Source organism: Mustela putorius, unplaced genomic scaffold (genome assembly GCF_011764305.1).
Source record: "Mustela putorius furo isolate JIRA1106 unplaced genomic scaffold, ASM1176430v1.1 tig00003983_pilon_pilon_pilon, whole genome shotgun sequence".
NCBI classification, from domain to species: domain Eukaryota; kingdom Metazoa; phylum Chordata; class Mammalia; order Carnivora; family Mustelidae; genus Mustela; species Mustela putorius.
Genome location: NW_025422123.1, coordinates 4,423,129 through 4,445,323, shown reverse-complemented (window position 1 = coordinate 4,445,323; position 22,195 = coordinate 4,423,129). Strand labels below are relative to the sequence as shown.

General features: G+C 41.7%; 1 protein-coding gene across 5 annotated transcripts in view; it reads right to left on the bottom strand.

Annotated features, from left to right (window-relative positions):
• CMTR1 (cap methyltransferase 1) overlaps positions 1 to 22,195 on the bottom strand; it is a 50,125-nt gene that overhangs the window by 11,776 nt on the left and 16,154 nt on the right. For 4 of the 5 annotated variants that reach the window (XR_006604122.1, XM_045071168.1, XM_004740010.3 and 1 more), the window contains exons 6-13: positions 21,287 to 21,358; positions 20,039 to 20,133; positions 19,856 to 19,928; positions 14,922 to 15,120; positions 13,789 to 13,907; positions 11,678 to 11,774; positions 11,237 to 11,369; positions 10,338 to 10,517 (exon numbers count right to left, since the gene is read on the bottom strand). Coding sequence is in view for 4 of the 5 variants with exons in the window: in XM_045071168.1 (XP_044927103.1) it covers positions 10,338 to 10,517; positions 11,237 to 11,369; positions 11,678 to 11,774; positions 13,789 to 13,907; positions 14,922 to 15,120; positions 19,856 to 19,928; positions 20,039 to 20,133; positions 21,287 to 21,358 (968 nt within the window). In the remaining variant the exon portion in view is untranslated. The remainder of the gene's footprint in view (positions 1 to 10,337; positions 10,518 to 11,236; positions 11,370 to 11,677; positions 11,775 to 13,788; positions 13,908 to 14,921; positions 15,121 to 19,855; positions 19,929 to 20,038; positions 20,134 to 21,286; positions 21,359 to 22,195) is intronic. The other variant, XM_045071169.1, reaches the window with a different exon arrangement.

Sequence of the window (22,195 nt, the reverse complement as noted above, 5' to 3'; positions counted from 1 at the left end):
AGAAACAAGGATGGCAGAGAACAATGGAACATTATTTTTCAAGTGCTGAAATAGAAACATAGCCAACCTCAAATTCTATATCCAGTGAAAATATCCTTCAAAGATGAAAGGGAAATATATACATTATCAAAAGAAAAAAGCTGAAGGAATCACTCCAGCACACTTGCCCAACAAAAATAGGCTAAAAGAAATTCTTTGGGCCAGAGGGAAATGATTCCAAATAGAAACCTGGGTCTGCAGAAAGAAATGAAGAACACCAAAACAGGTAATTAGGTCAGTCAATATGAAGGACCTTTAAAAAAACAATTGTACAAATACAGGCATACCTTGTTTTATTGTGCTTCAGATGTGCACACTTCACAGATAATGCATTTTTTAATGAATTGCAGGTTTTTGGCAGCCCTGTGTCAAGCAGACCTATTGATGCCATTTTCCCAGCAGCATTTGCTCACTTCATGTCTCCGTGTCACATTTTGATAATTCTCACAATATTTCAAACTCATTATTATTATTATTATCACCATCATTTTATATTTGTCATGGTGATCTGTGATCAGCAAACTTTGGAGCCTAAAGATGAATCTGAAATGCTATAAAACCTTAACAGATGAGGAACTGTTTCTTATGGATAGGCAAAGAAAGTAGTTTCTTGAGATGGAATCTACTGCCAGTGACAATGTTATGAAGACTACTGAGATGACAACAAAGGATTTAGAAAATTACTTAAACTTAGTTGATAAAGCAGTGGTAGGGTCTGAGAGGAACGACTCCAATTTTGAAAGAAGTTCTGTTGGTAAAATGTTATCAAACAACACTCCATGCACAGAGAAACTGTTCATGAAAGGAAGAGTCATTCAGTGTGGCAAATGTCTTATTTTTAGAAATTGCCACAACCACCCCTACCTTCAGTAACCACCACCCTGCTCAGTCAGCAGCTATCAGCACCAAGGCAAGACTGTTCACCAGCAAAAAGATTACAACTCACAGACAAATGCTTAGCATTTTTTAGCAATAAAGTGTTTTTAAATTAATATTTGTACATTGTTTTTTGAACACAGTGCTACTGTACACTTAACAGACTACAGTATAGTGTAAACAAAACTTTATATGCACTGAGAAACAAAAAAATTCATTTGTCTTGCTGTATTGCAATATTCACCTTATTGAGGTAGTCTAGAACCAAACCCACATTATCTCCGAAATATGCCTGTACAGGCATGTGTACCTTTAAATCTCTTTAAAAAGATGATATGGACTTTATAATTTAAAATGAAAATAACAGCAAAGTAAAGTAGGGTTTATATGGAAATAAGAAGATGCACATGCAAGTAAATGTATATTTACTATGGTAAGGTTCTTACATTGTTCATGAGATAGAATAATTTTTGAAGGTAAACCATGGTAAGTTACAGATGCATACTGTAATCTCTGAAACAGCTAAAACATAACACAAAAGGTATATAAAAGGAAAAACCCAAGGAGATATAAAGGACTATTGGAAAACACCAAACTTTCACCCTCTACCCCTAAAAAGGAAAGAAGGAACAAAAAAAAAAAAAAAAAAAAAGAAGACAGGATAAACAGAAATCAAACCACCAAAATAGAGGATTTAAACCCAAACATATCAATAATTACATTCCATGTAACTGTACTAAACACTCTAATTAAAAGGCAGAGACTGATACATTATATGTTAATAAAAATAATAAAAAAAAATTTTTTTAAAGGCAGAGACTGTCACACGGGATAAGAAGGTAAAATCCAAGCATAGGTTATTTACAAAGACAAAGGTTGAAAATAAAAGAACATAAGAAGACAAACCAAATAAATACTAAGCAAAAGAAAGCTGATGTGGCTGTATTAATACCAAACAAGATAAACTTCAAGACAAAGAGTATTACTAGAGATAAAGAAGGATATTTCATAATAACAAAGGGTTAATTCATTAAGAATAACAGAGAATACAGATTTAGAGACTAATGTACCTCATGAATATAGATTCAATAAAATATTCATAATCAAATATAGCAATATATGAGTGATACTCATAACCAAACTGCATTCAAAAATGCAAGATTTGGGGACGCCTGGGTGGCTCAGTTGGTTAAGCAGCTGCCTTCGGCTCAGGTCATGATCCCAGCGTCCTGGGATCGAGTCCCACATTGGGCTCCTTGCTCAGCAGGGAGCCTGCTTCTCCCTCTGCCTCTGTCTGCCATTCTGTCTGCCTGTGCTTGCTCTCTCTCCCTCTCTCTCTGATAAATAAATAAAATCTTTAAAAAAAAAATGCAAGATTTGTTTACCATTTGAAAATCACTCAATGTAACTGTATTGAGGGAATAAAGAAAAATAACATAATTTCTATAGACACAGAAAAATTATTTGGCAGAATTAAACATCCATTCATGATAAAAAACTCTAAACAAACTCAAAATAGAATAAAACTCTTCAACCTGATAAAGGACTCTAAAAAAAACAGAAACATCATACATAATGAATGATTAAACACTTTATCCTTAAAATCAAGAATAAGGCAAGGCTATGTGCTTTTATCACTTCAATTCAACATCAAATTGGAGGAATAGTCAGTGCAATAAGACAAGAAAAAAAAAAACAGAGCTACCATATGATCTAGTAATTCCACTTTTGAGTATTTATCAATAAAAACTGAAATCAGGATCTTGAAAAGATTCAGTACCCCCATGTTCATTGTAGCACTATGCACAATAGCTAAGATGTAGAAACAACTTAAATGTCCACTGACAGATGAATAAATAAAATGTGGTAATATACCTATAATGGAGTATTTTATTTTATTTTATTTATTTCACAGAGAGAGAGAGAGATCACAAGTGGGCAGAGAGAAAGGGGGAAGCATGCTCCCCGCAGAGCAGAGAGCCGGTCGTGGGGCTCGATCCCAGGATCCTAGGATCATGGCCTGAGCCGAAGTCAGAGGCTTAACCCTCTGAGCCACCCAGGCGGCCCATGATGGAGTTTTTAAAATTTTTTATTTCAAGTAAACTCCACACCACATGTAGGGTTCAAACTCACAACTCCAAGATCAAGAGTCACATACTCTACTGACTGAGCCAACAAGGCACTCCTTTATATATATACTGAAGTATTATTCCAATTTTAAAAACAAAGAAAATTAAGCAACATGAGACAACATGAATGAATCTTGGGGACATCATGCTACGTAGAATAAACTAGTCATAGAAAGATCAATGCTACATGATTCCAATTATATAAGGTATTTGAAATAGTCAAATTCATAGAACCAGTAAGTAAATGAAACATTCTCATAGGATACAGTCAGTATACAGAAATCAATTGTATTTCCTCATACTAGCAATGAACTAGAAAATAAAATTTTAAACATACTACTTACAATACATCCAAATGCACAAAATTCTTAAGGAAATTTAGCAAAAGATATGTAAGACCTCTATACTGAAAACTAAAACTCTGCTAAGAGACGTTAAAGAAACTAAATAAATGGCCATTTTTTAATTTATGGATGGGAAGATTCAATTTTATTAAGATGTCCATTCTTACCAAATTAATTCATAAATTCAGTGTAATCTCCATCAAAACTCTAGGAGGCTTTTTGTAGGAACTGACAAAGTGATTCTAAAATTACACAGAACTGCAAAACAAACAAACAAAACAAAACAAAGACTAGCTAACAGTCTTGAAAAAGATCAATGCTGGAGAACATACACTACCTGACTTCAAGGTAATTTGTTTCAAGGTAGAGTCATCAAGAGAATATGACAAAGGACAGACAAACAGATTCATAGAATAGAACAGAATGCTCTAAATATAATCAATCACACATATAATTTTCAAAAAGAAAATTTTTTTCAAAAAGAGTGCCAAAGCAATTAAATGGAAAGGGGAATGTATTTTTAACAAATGTGCTAGAACGGGTATCTATAGGGGGAAAAAAAGAACTTTAACTCCTACCATCACACCACATGCAAAAATTAATTTCAGGTGGACTACAGACCTAAATGAAACTTCTAGATGAAAACAGGACAATATTTTCATGACTTTAGTGTAGGCCAAGACTGTGTAAGGAAAAAACTCAAATCACTAACAAAAAGAAAAAAATGATAAATTAGATTTTATCATCAAAATTTAAAAATTCTAGGCATCTAAACGGAAAGAAAAATAGGTGAAATTACCTCAGTTCACAGATAACATGACCTTTTATGCAAAATACCCTAAAGATTCCACCAAAAAGAATTATAACTAATAAGCAAATTTGGCCAACCTACAGGATACAAAAATCAACACACAAAAACCAGTCATTTCTATACACTAATAATGAACAATCTGAAAAGGATTACGAAAACAAGTCCATTTACAACAGTGTCAAAAAAAAATAAAATAGGAATAAACTAAAGAACTGTAAGACTTGTACACTGAGAGTTACAAAACACTGCTGACAAAAATGGAAAAAGGCATAAATGAATGGGAAAACATCCTGTGATCATAGATTGGAAGACTCAATATTGTTAACATGATAATACTATCCAAAGCAATCTATAGATGCAATGCAATCCCTATCAAAATCCCAACAGCAATTTTTGCAAAAACAGGAAAACCCATCCTAAAATTCATATGGCATTTCAAGGGACCCCAAAGCCAAAATAATCTTGAAAAAGAAAAACAAATTGAAGGACTCACACCTCCTCCTCCTTTCAAAACTTACTACAAAGCTAGAGTAATCAAAACTGTGGTACTGGGGCGCCTGGGTGGCTCAGTGTGTTAAGCCTCTGCCTTCGGCTCTCGTCATGATCTCAGGGTCCTGGGATTGAGCCCCACATCAGGCTCCCTGCTCAGTGGGGAGCCTGCCTCCCTTCTTCTCTCTCTCTGCCTGCCTCTCTGCCTACTTGTGATCTCTGTCTGTCAAATAAGTAAATAAAATCTTTTAAAACAAACAAACAAACAAAAAAAAAAAAAACAAAAAAGCTGTGGTACTGGCTTAAAGACAGAAACATAGACCAAAAGAACAGAGCAAAGAACCCAGAAATAAATCCTTGCATATATGATCAAATGATTTTCAACAAGGGTACCAAGACCATTCAATGAGGAAAGAACAGTCATTTCAACAAGTGGGTTGGGGAAACTGGATATCTACATGCAAAAGAATGAAGTTGGTCCCTTATCTTACATCTACAAAAATTAACTCAAAATGGATCAAAGACCTAAATAAAAAAGCTAAAACTATAAAACTCTTAGAAGAAAACAGAGCAAAATGCTTAAGATGTTGGATTCAGTTATGACTTCCTGAATATTATATCAAAAGCATAAGCAATTAAAAAAAAAGTAAATTGACTACATCAAATTAAAAACTATACACTGAAGGACAAAATCAATACCCAGGGGAAAAGGCAAAGAAGGAAAGAAAATATTTTCAAGTCATACATCTGATGAGGGATTAATATCCAGAATATATAAAGAACTTCTACAACTCAACAATGAAAACAAAGCAATTTAAAAATAGACAAAGGACTAGAACAGACATTCCTCCAAAGAAGATACAGAAATAGCCCAATATAAAAATATGTACATATCATTAGTGATTAGGAAATGCAAGTCAAAACTACAGTAAGATACAATTTCAAACCCATTAGGATGGCTATTATCCAAAAAACAACAACAAAAAAAGAGAGACAGACAATAACAGATGCTGATCAAGATGTGGAGAAATCTGGTGGGAATGTGAAATGGGGCAGATGCTGTAAAAAATAGTATGGCAGTTCTTCAGTAGCTGTGCCATTTAAGCAGAATTCACTACATGATCCAACAATTCCACTTTTTGGTATATACAGAAAAGAACTAAAAGTGGGGGTTCAGTTACTTGCACACCAATATTCAGAGCAGTATTATTCACAATAGCTAAAATGTGGGAATGATCCAAACGTCCAACAACAGATGAATGGATAAACAAAATGTGGTATATACATATGGAATATATTATTTAGCCCCGAAAGACTGAAATTCTGACACGTGCTACAACATGATGAATCATGAAAACATGCTAAGTGAAATAAGCCAGACACAGAAAAACAAATATTGTATGATTTCCCCTTATATGAGGTACCTAGACTAGGTATATTCATAAAGCTAGAAAGTATAATAGAGATTACCAGAGGCTTGGGGTGGGGGAAATGGGGAGTTATTGTTTAACAGATACAGATTTTCTGTTTTGGATGATTAACGTTCTGGAAATATACAGTGTTGATGGTTCCACAACAATGTGAATGACTATATTTAATGCCACTGAATTATACATTTTTAAAAGGATCAAAATGGTAAACTTTAAGTATATGTAACCACAATTTTAAAAAGATAAAATTTTTTAAACTTCTGCTTATCAAAAGATATCATTAAGGAAATAAATAAGTTAAGTCACACATTAGGACAAAATATTCACAACACACATATTTGAAACCAGACTTGTATTCAAAACATAGAAAGAGTTCCTACAATTTAAGAAAAAGACAAATCAATTTTTAAATGGTCTAAAGACTTAAAGAGATACATCATAAAAGAAATATACAAACAGCCAATAAACAAATGAAAAGAGCCTCAACATCATTAGTCATCACAGAAATGCAAATCAAAACCACAAGAGATACCACATAATGATATCACATAATGATTATTATGAAAAAGAAAAATAACACATGCTAGGGAGGATGTGGAGAAAAGGGAATCCTTGTGCAGTGTTGGTAGGAATGTAAATTGGTGCACACTATGGAAAACAGTATAGGGGCGCCTGGGTGGCTCAGTGGGTTGGGCTGCTGCCCATGATCTCAGGGTCCTGGGATCGAGCCCCCCATCCGGCTCTCTGCTCCACAGGGAGCCTGCTTCCCCCCCCCCCTCTCTCTCTGCCTGCCTCTCTGCCTACTTGTGATCTCTGTCTGTCAAATAAATAAATAAAATCTTTAAAAAAAAAAAAAAAGGAAAACAGTATAGAATTTTCTCAAAAAATTAAAAATACAGAACACTACTACCATAGTCTAGCAATTCTACTTCTAGGTATTTAACCAAAGAAAACAAAAACACTAATTTGAAAAGCCCATAGGTGCTCCTATGTTCATCACACTATTACTTACAATAGCCAAAATATGGAAGCAAGCTGAATGTCCATCAATAGATGAATGGATAAAGAAGATGAATATATATAACAGAATGTTACTTGATCATGAAAAAAAGAACAAAATCTTACCATCTACAACCATATGGATGGACCTAGAGGCTATCATGCTATAATAAGTAAAATAAGTGAATAGTCAGACACAGAAAGACAAAAACCATATGACTACTTATATGTGGAATCGAAAAAACAAAACATGAACAAATAAAAGCAAAACAGAAACGGACTTACAGATATAGACAACACTCTGATGGTTGAAAGTGGGGAAGGAATTGGGGGGGGGATGAACAAAATAGGTGAAGGGGATTAAGAGGTACAATCTTCCAGTTAAATAAATAACACATAGGAATATAAAGTACAGCATAAGGAATACAGTTAATAATACTGTGACAACTTTGTATGGTGACATATGGTAACTAGACTTACTGTAGTGGCCATTTCATATATGTATACAAACACTGAATCACTATGTTGTACACCTGAAACTAATACACTATTCAATTTTAAAAATATATTTAAAAAAAAAAAACTGCAACAGTCAAACACTACACCTCTACCAGAATGGCAAAAATGAAAAAGACTAACAATACCAAATGTTGGCAAAGACGTAGAGCAATCAGAATTTCACACTCTGCTGGAGGGTGTACAAACTGGTATAAGTACTTTAGAAAACTGCATGGTATTATTAAAAAGTTAAATACACATCTAACTTATGATCTAGAATTTCTGTTCTTGGATATTTATCTAAGAGAAATGAAAACATTTGTCCATCAAAAGCCCTTCACAAGTGTTTTAGCAGCTTTATTCATAACAGCCCCAAACTAGAAATATAATATGTGTCCATCAAGAAAGAATAAATTTGGGACACCTGGGTAGCTCAGTTGGTTAAGCAGCTGCCTTCGGCTCAGGTCATGATCCCAGGGTCCTGGGATTGAGTCCTACATCGGGCTCCTTGCTCGGCAGGGAGCCTGCTTCTCCCTCTGCCTCTACCTGCCTCTTTGTCTGCCTGTGCTCGCTTGCTCTCTCTCCCTCTGTCTCTGACAAATAAATAAATAAATAAAATCTTTAAAAAAAAAAAAAAAAAGAAAGAAAGAAAGAATAAATTTGGTAAGTCCATACAATTGAATACTACTCAGCAATGAAAAGGAACAAACACTACAAGAAAGAATCTCAGAAACACAATGGTAGGGAGAAAAAAATATGGACACATGGGTGGCTCAGTGGGTTAAGCCGCTGCCTTCGGCTCAGGTCATGATCTCAGAGTCCTGGGATCGAATCCCGCATCGGGCTCTCTGGTCAGCAGGGAGCCTGCTTCCTCCTCTCTCTCTCTCTGCCTGCCTCTCTGCCTACTTGTGATCTCTCTCTGTCAAATAAATAAATAAAATCTTAAAAAAAAAAATATGGACACAAAAGTGTCTATGTATGATTCCATTTATACAAAGTTCTAGAACGCCAAAACTAACCTATGATGATAAAAATAAGAGTGGTTACTTCAGGATTGATGGACAGGAACACAAAGGAATTTCCTGAGGTTACAGTAATGTTGGTTTTTTTTTTTTAATCTTAATAGAAATGTAGGCTACATTAATATATGCATTTGTCAAAAATGACTGAAGTGTCCACATAAAGATCTATATTTCAGTTATGGAAGTATACATCAATCTTTTTAAGAAAAGAAAGAGAACTGGGGCACCTGGATGGCTCAGTTGTTAAGTAGCTGCCTTTGGCTCAGGTCATGATCCCAGGGTCTTGCAATCAAGCCCTGCTTCAGGCTCTCCTCCACTCAACAGGAAGCCTGCTTCTCCCTGTCCTACTCCCCCTGCTTGTGTTCCCTCTCTCACTGTCTCTCTCTGTCAACTAAATAAATAAAATAAAAAAGAAAGAAAGAAAGAAAGAAAAGAGAACAGATTTGATATTGAATTGCTTAACACTGAACCTTTGGGAGCATTGAGAAGTCCAGTTTCTTTTTCTTTTTTTTTTTTAAGATTATCTATTCAAGAGAGAGTGGGTAAGAGAGAGAACATGAGTGGAGTGGAGGGGGCAGGGAGAGAGAAGCAGACTTGCACTAAGCAGGGAGCGGGATGTGGGGCTTGATCCCAGGACCTGAGCCGAAGGCAGACAGGAGCCTCCCAGGCTCCCCTGAGAAGTCCAACTCTGCAGTGCGTCCACATGTGCTCATAGCAGACAACACAGTTCAGCAAAAAGAAGTCCAGAAATGTTACAAAGCCGTGGTTTTGCTGACTCTAGACCAGTTCAGCCTGCTTCCTCATGTATAACATGCTGAAGCTCAGCATCTGCTCCACCTTGGTACCTCCCATTACCATCAAGATGAGAGCACTTTGGTGGCAGTACTGTGGAGAGTTAAAATACTGCAGGATGATGGATAAATGGGTAAAGACTTCCTCTTCTGTGATTCTCCAAGGCCACCCATACCTTTAGACTTCTCTGGGAGAAGGGACTGTACCCTTAGAAATGACCTTTCCAACACCTGTCTGCTCTGTAAGAAAGCACCTGTACCGATTCACTGCTACTATACAACTCTCCAACATACCTCCAAAAATTTTTCTCTCAAGCTTGCCCACTTAGAAGACTGAGCCAACTGTCACTACTTTAAATTACTACCAGTAACAAGAAGCAGGGACCGAGGGTGGGAATCAAAGAAGGTTTAAAAAAAACAAAGCAGAACAACATTCAGATCACCCAACTGGGGAATTCATGAACTGGCAAAAAAGCTTTAATACCAGAAACTTCCAAAGCATGCTGCATCCTTGCTTCCTAGCCACCTCCTGTCTCCAAACAGGGAGCTTCACAAGGCCAACAACCATGACAGCCTTTCACAAACAGAAGCAATTCAAGAGCAGTCGCTCCTGCCTCCAGGGACACAGGACAAGGCTGCTCTGTCAGGTTTCACTGTCATCCTCAGGCTCCCATGGGCAGGGCTGTACCAACTAGGTTCCCACTGGCCACACTGGAACAGGGCATGGGAGTAGGATGAGGGTCCCCCAACTCCTCAAAGTCCAAGGAGCTCTGGAATAAGCAGACTCATCCTAGTTACCAATTTTTTAGGACTGACCAAGTGATACTAAGAGCCAGTCATTCAGTCCTTCGTTCTTGGTCTTTCTTGATACCCCAGTGGTGTCAGCAAAAAACACCCGGTCTTGCTTACCTCTCGTTGGATCGTATCATGTAGTCAGTAAATTCATGGTCTCCCTTGATCACCTCCAAGGGGACCACAAGGTTGACGTCAGAATCAGTGTTCTGCAACTGGTTGAGTTTAATATTGACTGAGAAGAGGTAATCCCGCACGTCATCTATGCCCACCTTCAGGCCCTTGCACACCACATATCTGGGGGAAGAGACCCTGTCAGTCCACTGAGCAAGGGCTTCTCCCCCACATTCCTCCTCCCCAAACTCCCTGCTGAGTCATAAAGCTAAAGAGACTTAAGTCTATGCACAAAGAACAGCAGAGACTCTGCTGCAAAAGTTCAGTTCAATTCTTTCCTTTTTATGTTGGGCTGTATCTCTACCCTCTGCAGCAGCGGTTCCTGCCCTATGCCAGGCCAGCTGCATCACCATCACCAGGGAGTCTGTTAAATTACAGACTTACTTAAAAGACTCTCCAGGAATGGAGCCCAGAAACCTGTGTTTTTAACAAGCCACCCAGCAGTTCAGACTGGCCACAACTTCTCTCACATCATGCAGGAGCACTATGTACTGTATCCCCACTGAGATAACAGCAGTGCCTCTGGTTGGCAGCCTGCTTTACCTTGCCCAGCCCATGTCCCTCCAGGTGCCCTTTCTTCTGGTCACCTTCTCCTTCCTGGACCAAGCCCAGGATCACCCACCTAAGTGTGCGGAATCAGGCTTATGGGGAAGGAGGCAGAGGCTGAAGTGGCACACCACAGAACCATGAGGGTCAGAATCTGGACTCCTACTGGTTCTAACTACATCCTTAAAAAATCAGGGTTTTAGTGAAGCTTGAGTAGTTATGCCAGAGATGCAGCAGGATGTGCTGTGCTAACCCGCAGTCAACTAGTCTGATTAGAACAGAGAGGAAAGCCTCACCTCTCTGAGTTGGCAGGACGGCTGGTAATCGGCTTAAAGAGACACACTCGTTCGAAGCAGCAGTAGAGCAAGTAGATGAGCCCCACACTGAAGGGTGTGAATAGGTCAAAGGTTTTACAGATGAAGTGGCCTCCTAAAGTCGAGCAAAAACACCAACAGCAGTCAGTGGGTTCTAGGCAACCTCAGGGAATAAATATGACAAAGCCAAGGACCCAATGCCTGGGCCCATTAAAGGAGGCAATTTAAGGGGAAGACTCAGCTTTCGAGGGGCTTCTGGGGCTTCTATAGCATATACTGCCCTAAATTCCTCATTTAGCCTCATTTAGTCACCTGAGCTAAGCTGGGTTTTTTTGTTTGTTTTACTCCCAAGCCCTGTACATGCTCTTGTCCCACGGGGCCTCTAATGGATCTTAGGCCGGGGAGACAGCTGAGAAGTGTCACCTGTTCGGACAACAGACAGCGCCATGAGGAACTGACAGAGCAGCAGCTGCTTGCTGAGGATCTCTTGCAGGTTCTCCTGCCCCTCCACGGAGAAACCCTGAAATGAGAGGAGGGTAAGAAGCGGAGTAGGAAAGAGATACAATGAGGACTTCATTCATCCCTACCCCATCCTCTCTGAGACGTCTTCAAGTGTTTTCATTGACTTCCACCATCTGACTGATACAGACACAGCTCAGCGTTTAATTTATTTTGGCACAGTTGTATGGCACCTCATGGGTGAAGTCAGCACTAGGACCCAGGCCTGACTACTAGAACAGGGCCTTCCTTCTGCTTCATCGCTCCCAGGGGATAGAACCAAGTCTACTTTTTCAAGGAGACGGTCCAAAAAAGTGTAAAACCCGTGTGGGAATCCAGGGGAAGAGTAAGGGAGGACGGAGGCAAAATACTGGCTGGTCATAGGCCAACTACAAGCTAGGAAACAGAATACCCTATTCGTCCCAAGAGCCATGGAGTGGTGTGATGGCTCTGCCCGGGCTTACTCAGCCACTGTGCTGATCACCGACCAGGCCCCAGTATGGTGACAGAAGAAAAGTTAGCTCAACTCTTGTCACAGTAATCTCTCTTTCTCTGCTGACCAAAACCCCCTTCCTGTCTCAAGACCATGGAGCCTCTCCCTCCAGCTGGCAGGGCCTCTGGCCAGGGTGTTTGTTCAAACAATGTGCCTTCCTGTTCCTCGAGTGGTCTCCCTGCCTGTGAGATGCCAACAGGAGCAGAGAGTCAAGCTCACACAGAAGTAAAGGAGGCCAGTGGCTGGAGGAGCTGGGGAGAGGAGAGCTGCTGTTTACTGGCCACAGAGTTTCAATTTCACAAAAAGAAAAAAAGCAGGGTAATCTGTTTCAAAAAATGGGGGACATACTTAACACTACTAAACTGTATACTTAAAAATGGCTGAGATGGAACACTGTGTATGTTTTTTATCACAATTTTTTTTTAAAAAGTAAAGGAGGCTGACCTCTGTTAAGCTAGCTCCAGCCAGACCAGGTCTCCCTCACTCAGTCCTACAACGGTAATAGCTAACTGACCCAGAGTCCAAAATTGTTTAGCCATGTCCTCCAGATTTATAAATTTTTCTCAAAATGCATGTCTATTTGTAGGGTCAAAAAAAAAAAAAAAAAGCCCATGTCACCAGTCTATATTGCCTAAGCAGAAAGACAACCCTCGAGTTTGCACGCTGGCTGCCAGCCACATGGCACTAATGGCCTCAAAAGCACCATTAGACCCCCACATCTGCTCAGCGGCAGCAGTCCCCCTTCCCTTTATCCCCCAAGCCTGTCTCTCTGCTGTTTCCTGCTATGCACAATGCTTTGGTAAGACAGGGCATCTTCAGATCCTGTGCTGGTATCCTGCCCGTTCCTTCACCTTTCGACATTGTTACTGCTTGAGAGGCCACCCAAGGACCTCTGAGGTTCTCAATTCTAGCCATGTGACACTGGAGCAGTTGCCACATTCTCTGTCCTTCCTCTTAGAGAAAGTAGTGGCCCTCTGGAAAAGATTTCCAGCAGCATCATAATGGGATGCCCTCTGTACCTCAAGCAGCTGCCCAAAGAACAAGGCTCCCTGAATATTCACTTGAGCCCAACCACTGACCTCCAACCAGAGCCTCCTGTGGGTTCCCCCGAGCTGCTGCCTTTGGTTTTCTGGTCATCTGTCAGCCATCCAGAGGCTTAGGGGTGTAAGGACAGCCTCTACCAGGAAACACACCCAGGTGACAAATGATGGAAATGTTCTTCCCAATCATTTTTGCCTAGTCCATTGTGGTCACAGTTTTCACCTACCATCTCTTACAGCCAACCAAGGCCCTCTGAGGAAGTGAGCTAAGAATCCACTTGCTCCAAGCAAAGATGTCCACAACATTACAATGTTACATTACAATGTTAACAAAAAAAACACTGAAAATGTGTGCAAAAAGAATAAAAACATACATCCCACATCCCTACTATCTGAAGAGTGAACCACCACCCTCTGGGGCAGCAAAGGACCAAATAAAACAAAACAAGCCTCTAACATGATAAATCCCTAAAGCATCACTCTATGGAAAAAAGACCACCTACCCCATCGGCCATCAGAAAGTGGACACCCTTGCGATCTGTGTTATCCAGGACAAAATTCCGAAAAGCAGTGATATTCTCCGGGCGGGTGATATCTCCATCTCCATCGATCCCACCTTCACCTGGCAGGGCACAAGATTCACATTCAGCTCATCCACCCCCTGCATCCCAGGAGCTGGGACATAAGCGCTCTGGGGCTGGGAACACAGGTTCTCCTTGAGGACCAGGAGAAAAGGCCCTGTGGGGAGCAACTCACTGCAGGATCTGTCCTGCCAAGCTGCCTTGTAGTGACAGACCAAGAGGCAAAAACAGGGCTCTGCTATAACAGAACAGAATTCAAAAAGAGTTGTCCAGTGAAGAGTCACCAACTGAAACAGAGGAACTTCCTCTCCAAGACTGAAGTTGTGTTTAAAGCACCAACATGGGGGCACCTGGGTGGCTCAGTGGGTTAAAGCCTCTGCCTTCAGCTCGGGTCATGATCCCAGGGTCCTGGGATTGAGCCGGGCATCCGACTTTCTGCTCAGAAGGGAGCCTGCTTCCTCCTCTCTCTCTGCCTGCCTCTCTGTCTACTTGTGATCTCTGTCTGTCAAATAAATAAAATCTTTTAATTAATAAATAAATAAAATAATAAAGCACCAACATTTAGAAACAAGTATCAATTTTTAAATAAGAACCGTTACGAAAGAACTTGGGATTTGCTGCCAAATCACAGCAATCAAGAAAGAGTGGAGGGGACTGCGTGGGGCTGCTGAGCTGTCTGTTACCCAGTGCGTTCCACACCCGGTGCACAGTGCCGGAGACAGGCATGGGGTTTGTATTTGTTAATAACTCTGCCAATTCTCAGCCGGAGATCAGGCAGTTTCATTATCTCCTGTCACCACAAGAGAAGAAAAGAGGATTTAATATGGTTTTGATGAGAGTTTGCCTTGTGGAGTGTTTAACCTGCATCCTACAGGCCTGGGGTAAAAAGAGACCATCTAGAGGGAACCAAGATCTTCAAGACATGGACTAGAAACCCCAGGCTGAGGGACCCAGTAAAGGAAACATGTCCAGTGGATAATAACTGCTTCTGACCTAGAGTCCCCACAGAGGACAGTCTCCCATTGCCCCTAGGACCTCCTCCTCCGTGTCCTTACCATAGTAGGGTTCGAAGAGCTCACTGGAGGCTGAGTAGAAGTCCTCCAATTTGAAGTCATTAGGGCCCTTCAGAGTCATTCCAAAGCCCTTTGCATGCCACTTCTTCCTCCATAGTACATACTCTGAGAAACCGCCTGGGCCTGCACAGACGTCAGCAAAGTATAGAAGCTCAGCTTCCCGGTCCTTTACCAGTGGTTTCTGCAAAGGCAAGTGGAGGACAAGGGAGGAAGGGAAAAAGTCTGGCTCAATGGGGAACAGGAAGGAGAATGCAGGGGGAGTAAAATGAGCCTTTCAACAAGCACAGTGTAGAGCTCCCGCCAGGGCCGCAACACCCAGGAGATGTACCCTCTGGAGTTGCCCATCCCTACTTCAAAATACCCCTGGTGCCCTCAACCATAGGGCCCAGCTCAGACTCCTAATAATAGCATCTGAATAGGAATCTGAGCATGCATTTTTATTTCTCAGAGTCTTTTCCTTATCATATCCTGCCTACAAGAGTCCCACTGAGTAGACTAGATGCTGTATCCCCCACTTACAGAGAAAAAAAAGACACCAAGACACAAAGCAACCTGTTCATAGCCTGCATGCAAGAAAGCTTATTCAGAATCCAGTCAGCCTGACTGCTAGACTCAGGTCTTCCCATCCAAAGCCTGAGAGGCTCTAACATCTCCCCCTCCCAATCACAGGGCCTACCTTTCCAAACCACAGCCTTTGCTTCCCTTCTCTTCCTTCTCGACTCTCCCTACTTTTCTCCAATTAACTTTTTATTTTGGAATAATTTTAGAGTTACAGAAAAGCTGCAAAGACAGAGTTCTCATATACTCTTCATCCAGATTCCAATTCTGTTGACATCTTACCTGGCCATTTGTCAAAACTAAGAAACCAACATTGGTACACTATTAACTAAATTCGACTTGATTCGGGCTTTATTAGTCTTTGTTTTGTCCCAAAATCCAATCCAAGATACCACAGTGCACTGAGCCTCCTCCTTTTTGCAGTCCCTTCTCCTGCCTTTGCACCTCTGCAGGCCATGTGCATGGGGCAGCGGTGCAGAGCTGGAGGCCGACAAGGCAGAGGGTGAAGGAGACACTGGTGTGCAGCCCCCAGAGGGCCCGCCCACCTCAGAAATAACTACATTACAATCATCATTTAAAATTTTTACTGGATTACAGGTTTGGTCACTCCAGTACCTTTTAACTCTTAATCTGAAATTTAAGTTGAACCCAGCACTGGCCCATACTGTTTCCTTTCTATACACCTGGTCGTAGAGGGTGAATTCTACTTGTCCCGACCTGGCTCCAAGGCACAGAGGATATGCCATCTGCACTGGTGACAAGAAGAGGCTGAGCTCTAGAGCAAATGACTAAAAAGGACCCTGAGGAACATCCAGCGAGAAGGAGCTTAGGCAGCTCAGCCCTCCCTCTCCATAGGTTTGTCATGGCTGAGTACTTGTCCAGAGTTCTGTAACTGCTAGATAAAGATAAGAAAGCTTTAGGGGAAGGTTTTAAGAAAGAAATGGAAGGGGTGCCTGGGTGGCTCAGTGGGTTGAGCCTCTGCCTTCGTCTCGGGTCATGGTCTCGGGGTCCTGGGATCGAGCCCCGCATCTGGCTCTCTGCTCGTCAGGGAGCCTGCATCTCCCTCTCTCTCTGCTTGCCTCTCTGCCTACTTGTGATCTCTGTCTGTCAAACAAATAAACAGAATCCTTAAAAAAAAAAGAAAGAAAGAAAGAAAAAAAGAAAGAAAGAAATGGAAAATACTAATGTTCACAATCTCATCACTTTCTGGGTGAAAAGGGCCCTGCCTCTGATGATAGCTATCCAGCTTCATCAAAACAGTGAAGAAGTCTCTGGAGAAACTGACTTTAGCTAAAAATAAACTTCATCATCCTATGACAAGCCCACCCAGGCATGCGGAGATATATCAGTTCTTGCTCTTCTTTCCCACCAATCTAGCCCAGTATTCTTTGTTCCCGAGCCACCAATTATTCATATTTTTGTATTATATTCATTTGCACACAAAAAAAAGATCTAACGGCATTTACTGAGAACATTACATAGCATTTTCTAGGCAGCACAGTGCCAAGGAGGCAAGAGTCACAAGTTTAAGGCCTGCACACACTGGGAAGAGGAAAAACAACGTTCCTCATCACTGGCCATACCTAGCCCAGGCTGTAGGCTTTCCCAGCGAGCTGCTGGTTCAGGAAGGCTGGGCAAAGGAAGGAAAATGAATCAATGAAAGAATATTACCTCCAAAAAGAGGGCATAAGTATGATTTCATTCTTTGATTTCAAGACATGTGGCCCTCACAGGTCATGGCCAGAAGGTCTTTTCATAGAAAGGACAGCTAAAGTTCTCACCTCTGCCACTTACGGCCTGTGCAGTTAAAGGCAGCATACAATTTACGCCTTTAAGCTTGAGCTCCCTCAACTATAAACTGGGACTAATGTAGGTTCTCAAGGCTATTGAGGGATTAAAGTACCATATGTCAAAGATGGTTATAAAAATTAAATACTAAACAAACATAAGATGATATAATATTCAACTATATCAAATTCCTTGGAGTCAAAATTCTTGTCCCTTTCCATCACCTCATGCAGTACTCATGTTCAGTGGGTACTTTGTAAGTGCTAATTCCTTCTGAGATACCACTGCAATTCTAAGATCCACATTCAGTTTTTGTCTCCTGTAAGGCTTCACGGACAACATCTACTTACCTCAGCAACATTCCCAAGCACACAAAGCCCACACATAATGTTATGGTTTATTATAGGCTATCATACCCCCAAAGAATCTAAATTCCCTTCTTTCCCTTGTCTCTTCCAATTCTTGTTTATAACTCGTTTCCCTACATAGTCTCTTCTCTCCTTTTACCACAACCCACAGAACCAGAATGCCAGTGAAAAACTTCATAGTCCCCCACCTCCCACCTCCCCACACTGCCCAGGCTTCAAGTTCTCCATGTTCTTCTAAAACTTGCCTGATCCAAGAACTACTGAGACCCCAGCAAACACTTCAGCTACTCCCGTCTCTGCAGGTGACTGTGCTAGAGCACAATGCTCACCTGAAAAACACACTCTGGTCCTCAGGGGAAAACAGAGATGAAAAGAGAGAAGAAAAGAGTAGGGGCTGGAGAGAAATCACTTCCTATAGTAGAGTGCAGAGAAACATCTCTGAAAGGGCAATTCTCCATGGCCAGTAACAATCAGTTCAGGTCCAGAAGGTGCCTGAAGCATTACAAACACAGCTGCCTTTTCCTATGTAACTAACATCTCCACCCTTGACCTGAATGGTACAACCCTGGTGCCTCCTTTGCTTTCCTGACAGCAAAAGACAATAACCAGATCCCAGCTGCTGGAGGCGTTTACAATCAAAAGCCCAAAATGATGTGGCTTCCCAGCAGCCTGACAGAGCTCCTTTGCCAGGCAGGGGTTTAAAGGAAATCATTTGGAGCTCAGAAAATTAAACCAACATTATATCAACCTAATTTTCTCAAGATGCTAACTCCAAGAGGCCTTTTATGCTGCCTGCTGGTCCTGAAAAACAGGGAGGGAGACCTGGGGGAGAGAAATAACTATGGGCTAGAGGGGTCCACATGCCAGTTTTGCCAGCATGGAGGGAAGCAGTAAGGGAGGTGAAACTGAAACATTAAAGAACTTGGAAAATAAGTTCCTTTAGCGGGTGGATAATCATGAGCCTAGTGTAAGTAGAGTGAAGCAGAAACAGGTTTGGGAACAGCTGGCTCCTAGCCCGTCACTGTCAAAGAGAACTAACTTTTAGGACTGAGTGAAAGTGCTTTGAAACCCTGAAGGGAATGCTAGAATGAAATTTCCTTTTTCTCTATCATTATGGTATGTCTGTGTTCAGAGAAATGAGAAAATCATCAGTAGAAAATCATTTTGCTCTACCACTTCTTGAGAAGGGTCAAAATCTAATAATTATGATCCAATACAAAGCTGGTTCAGAACGGCAGAAAGGGAAAGTGGTCACATCTGAAATCACAGATCTTAGAACTGGAACAGATCCTAAAGGCCTCTGGTGCTACCTAAACACTCTGACATGATAGTAGGGCTAATTTCAGGGATGAGGCAGCTGAAGCCCAAAAAAGGGAGAACTTAAGTGACACCCCTATAATGTAAGTGCTATACTTCCTGCCCCACAACCCATCACTGAACAACACAGCCTAGATTTTCAGACAGGATACTGATTTTAAACGGACCGGTGAAAGGACCCAGATGCTTACATTTCATTCAATACTCATGTCACATTTCCCCAAGCACTCCCTTCTCATTCTAGCCACAGCACACAAATCAGACGATGTCACAGATTTGAATTTGGAAAACAAGCTCACTGTAAAGACTACATACTCATCCTGGCAGCAACTGGCCTCCACAGAAAGGCTTTACAAACATCCCCACCCCACACCCTTGCCAGTTCTCAAATCCACCAGAACTTCCAGAACCTAAATGCCACAGGGGAAAAGATCTCATCTATCTCATTCAAAATTATATTCCTGGTGCCCGGCACATGGTAGGAGCTGGATACATGTTTGATGGAGGCAGAAGGAGGGCCCACGCTCTATCTCTTACCCTCCTCCTCCCTGCTCCGTAGGCCTACAGATGTCACAACTCCTGATTTTGCCCAGTAATGTCCCTTTGCCGCTGCTGTAAGCCCTACCCTCCTCCGCCTGGGGTGAGCAGCAGGATCTGCAGAGTTGGGGGCTACAATTCTGAGCCTGAAGCCCTAGAGACAACTGCTTACTGGAGCTTCCCTGGGACCATAGGATGCACCATGGGACCTAATTTGAGAAAATCAAAGCAAAATCTCTCTCACATAGCAGGAATAGTCTCCTGACATTGCACAAATGGCAATTTCTAGGCCACTGAAGCATAAGCCCATTTAGCACTATGAATTCAGACAAAGAATTTTGTTCTCACCCCACAAGAGTCCCGTGGATTTGTAAACATGCGATCAAACACAAAATCCATGTTAGCCATCTTCATGGCTGCCCTGTAATAAAGACAGAAAAGCAAAACTCAATACACCAGATGTATGGAAAGCTATGAAAAGGTGGAACAGTGGATGTCAGGGGAAGGGAGAGGTGGGCAATGTCAGCAAACCTGTTTAGGAAGAAGACTCCTCGGATCATCTCGTAGGGATTGGCCCGGGTCCGAGCTCGCCGCATCTCCTCCCCATCTAGGACATCGAACACACTCTGCCCAGGGAGAGTCAGAACCTTAAGGTGAGCATCACCCTCCAGGAAGGGACAGGGGACTTAAAAGCTTAAGGAGCCCATCTCAGCCCTTGGAAGAGCTACAATACTGCCACATCCCAGCTCTGAAATGACCAGTTGTGTGATCCCAGACAAACTGCTCAATCTCTCAGACCCTCAACTACCTCACCTGTGAAGTGGTAAAAAACAAATGATAAATAAAATGTATTTATCATTTATTTATATATCCCTGCAAAATGGTTAATAAATGGCACCTGTGGGTAGGCACAAGGCCACCTGTTGGCATCACAAATCCTCAGAACAAATCTGTTTCTCCAGTCCAGCAGCAACTTTCCAAGGGACCAGAGTACTGATAGTAAGGCTCACTCAGAGGGCAAAGCAAACCAAAACCAGTGTTTTGTGATGGCACCTACCCACACAGTAGGGATTCCTTCTCCCTTCTTCTATTTTCTCCCTGAGAAAAAAAAGCCTCACTTCACCAGAGTTCCTTAAGGATATTCCCAACCCTCTGCCTACAAAAAAAATTTTGTGAGGCTGGTCTGAGGCTTCTTCTCTAACCCATTTCTTCCTCAGAGCTTCCCTGGCTCATCCTGCCCTGGGCCATGTACTTCCTGACACAAACTCACACCGAAAGCTATCAAGGAAAGACTAACATTTGCCCGCCCAGCATGTTAGGAGCTTCATGCTGACTATCCAATTTAACTCTCAAAACAATCCCGGGAAGTATTTTCTCCCCATTTTAGAGATGAGGAAACGTCAGAGCAGCTAAAGCAACTGACCCAAGGTTACACAGCAAGAAAGCTGCAAAGGGCCTAAATTCACAAGGATGTGAATTCAGGTCTACTGACACTAAAGAATCATTCCAAACTTTTCACTACACCACACCCCCTCAGGACTATGATGGACTGACCCAATGAAGTTAAGTGGAACCTTTCCTAGCTACTGACCACAGGAAGAGCACAATACTACAAGGCCCCAGGAAAAGGATACACTGGAGAAATGTGGCAAGCCACACATCTCATCTCCAAGAAAAATCTTAGCTAAACTTCAGTCCCCCACCCCCAACCAATTCAAAAGAACTGTAAGAGCCCAGCACATGCCCTCACACAAGATACTCCAGCCCCACAGGCCTTACCTTACACTGCAACACACTGTGAAGCAGCTCTTCCCCACAAAACTCTGTCTCGTCTTCAATAATCATCTTTCTCTACAGAAAGAAGAAAATAATCGATAATGACTACGTATGACTGCAGTTGGGGGAATGAATGGAGAAATGAGGGTTCTAAGTGAGTAGAGCAAGAAGGGGCTTGAGTCTCTGCCAAGAACATCAATCCTTGAGGGGCAGGAAAGAGAAAATCCTAAACCCCTCTGGCTGTACTCCAGATGGCTGGGAGATAAAGCAGCCCCCTGGGCACTCTGACTAGAGCACCATATAGATACAAGACTCATGAATGCTGAGGCTGAGAAAGCACACAGGAAGGATACATTCAAGCTGTCTGCCCCCAGAGCATGGAGGCAGAAGAATGGGGACTGCCCTTAAATGACATAAACCTGTCCTTCAACCAGGAAGCCTCTTGATCCGTAAGGGGTACAACTGCACTGACCTGGTAGCATCAGAGATAACGAGGGCTCAAGAGACCCTCACAGGGGTGTCAAATCAAACCTCATGGCTCAGTGAGGCTATCTCTAAACCAACGATGCTCAAACTTGGGTGTTCTCAGGTTTTACACATTTCAAAACCACTAAGGACCCCAAAGAGCTTTTGTTTATGTGGGGGATAATATACACAGCAACATTTATTATTAGAACTAAGACAATTTATTCAGTGTAAAAGAACACACTATGTTAACATAAATATTTTTATGAAAAATAACTGTATTTCCAAAAAAACTTTTAATGAGAAGAGCAGCACTGTTTTTCATTTTTACAAATCTCTTACTATTTGGCTTAATGTAAGATGGCCAGACTCTCCTCTCTGCATTTGCGTTCAACTGGTTGTGATACAGCCTCTAGAAGACTCCACTGGAACTTGTGAGAGAATGAG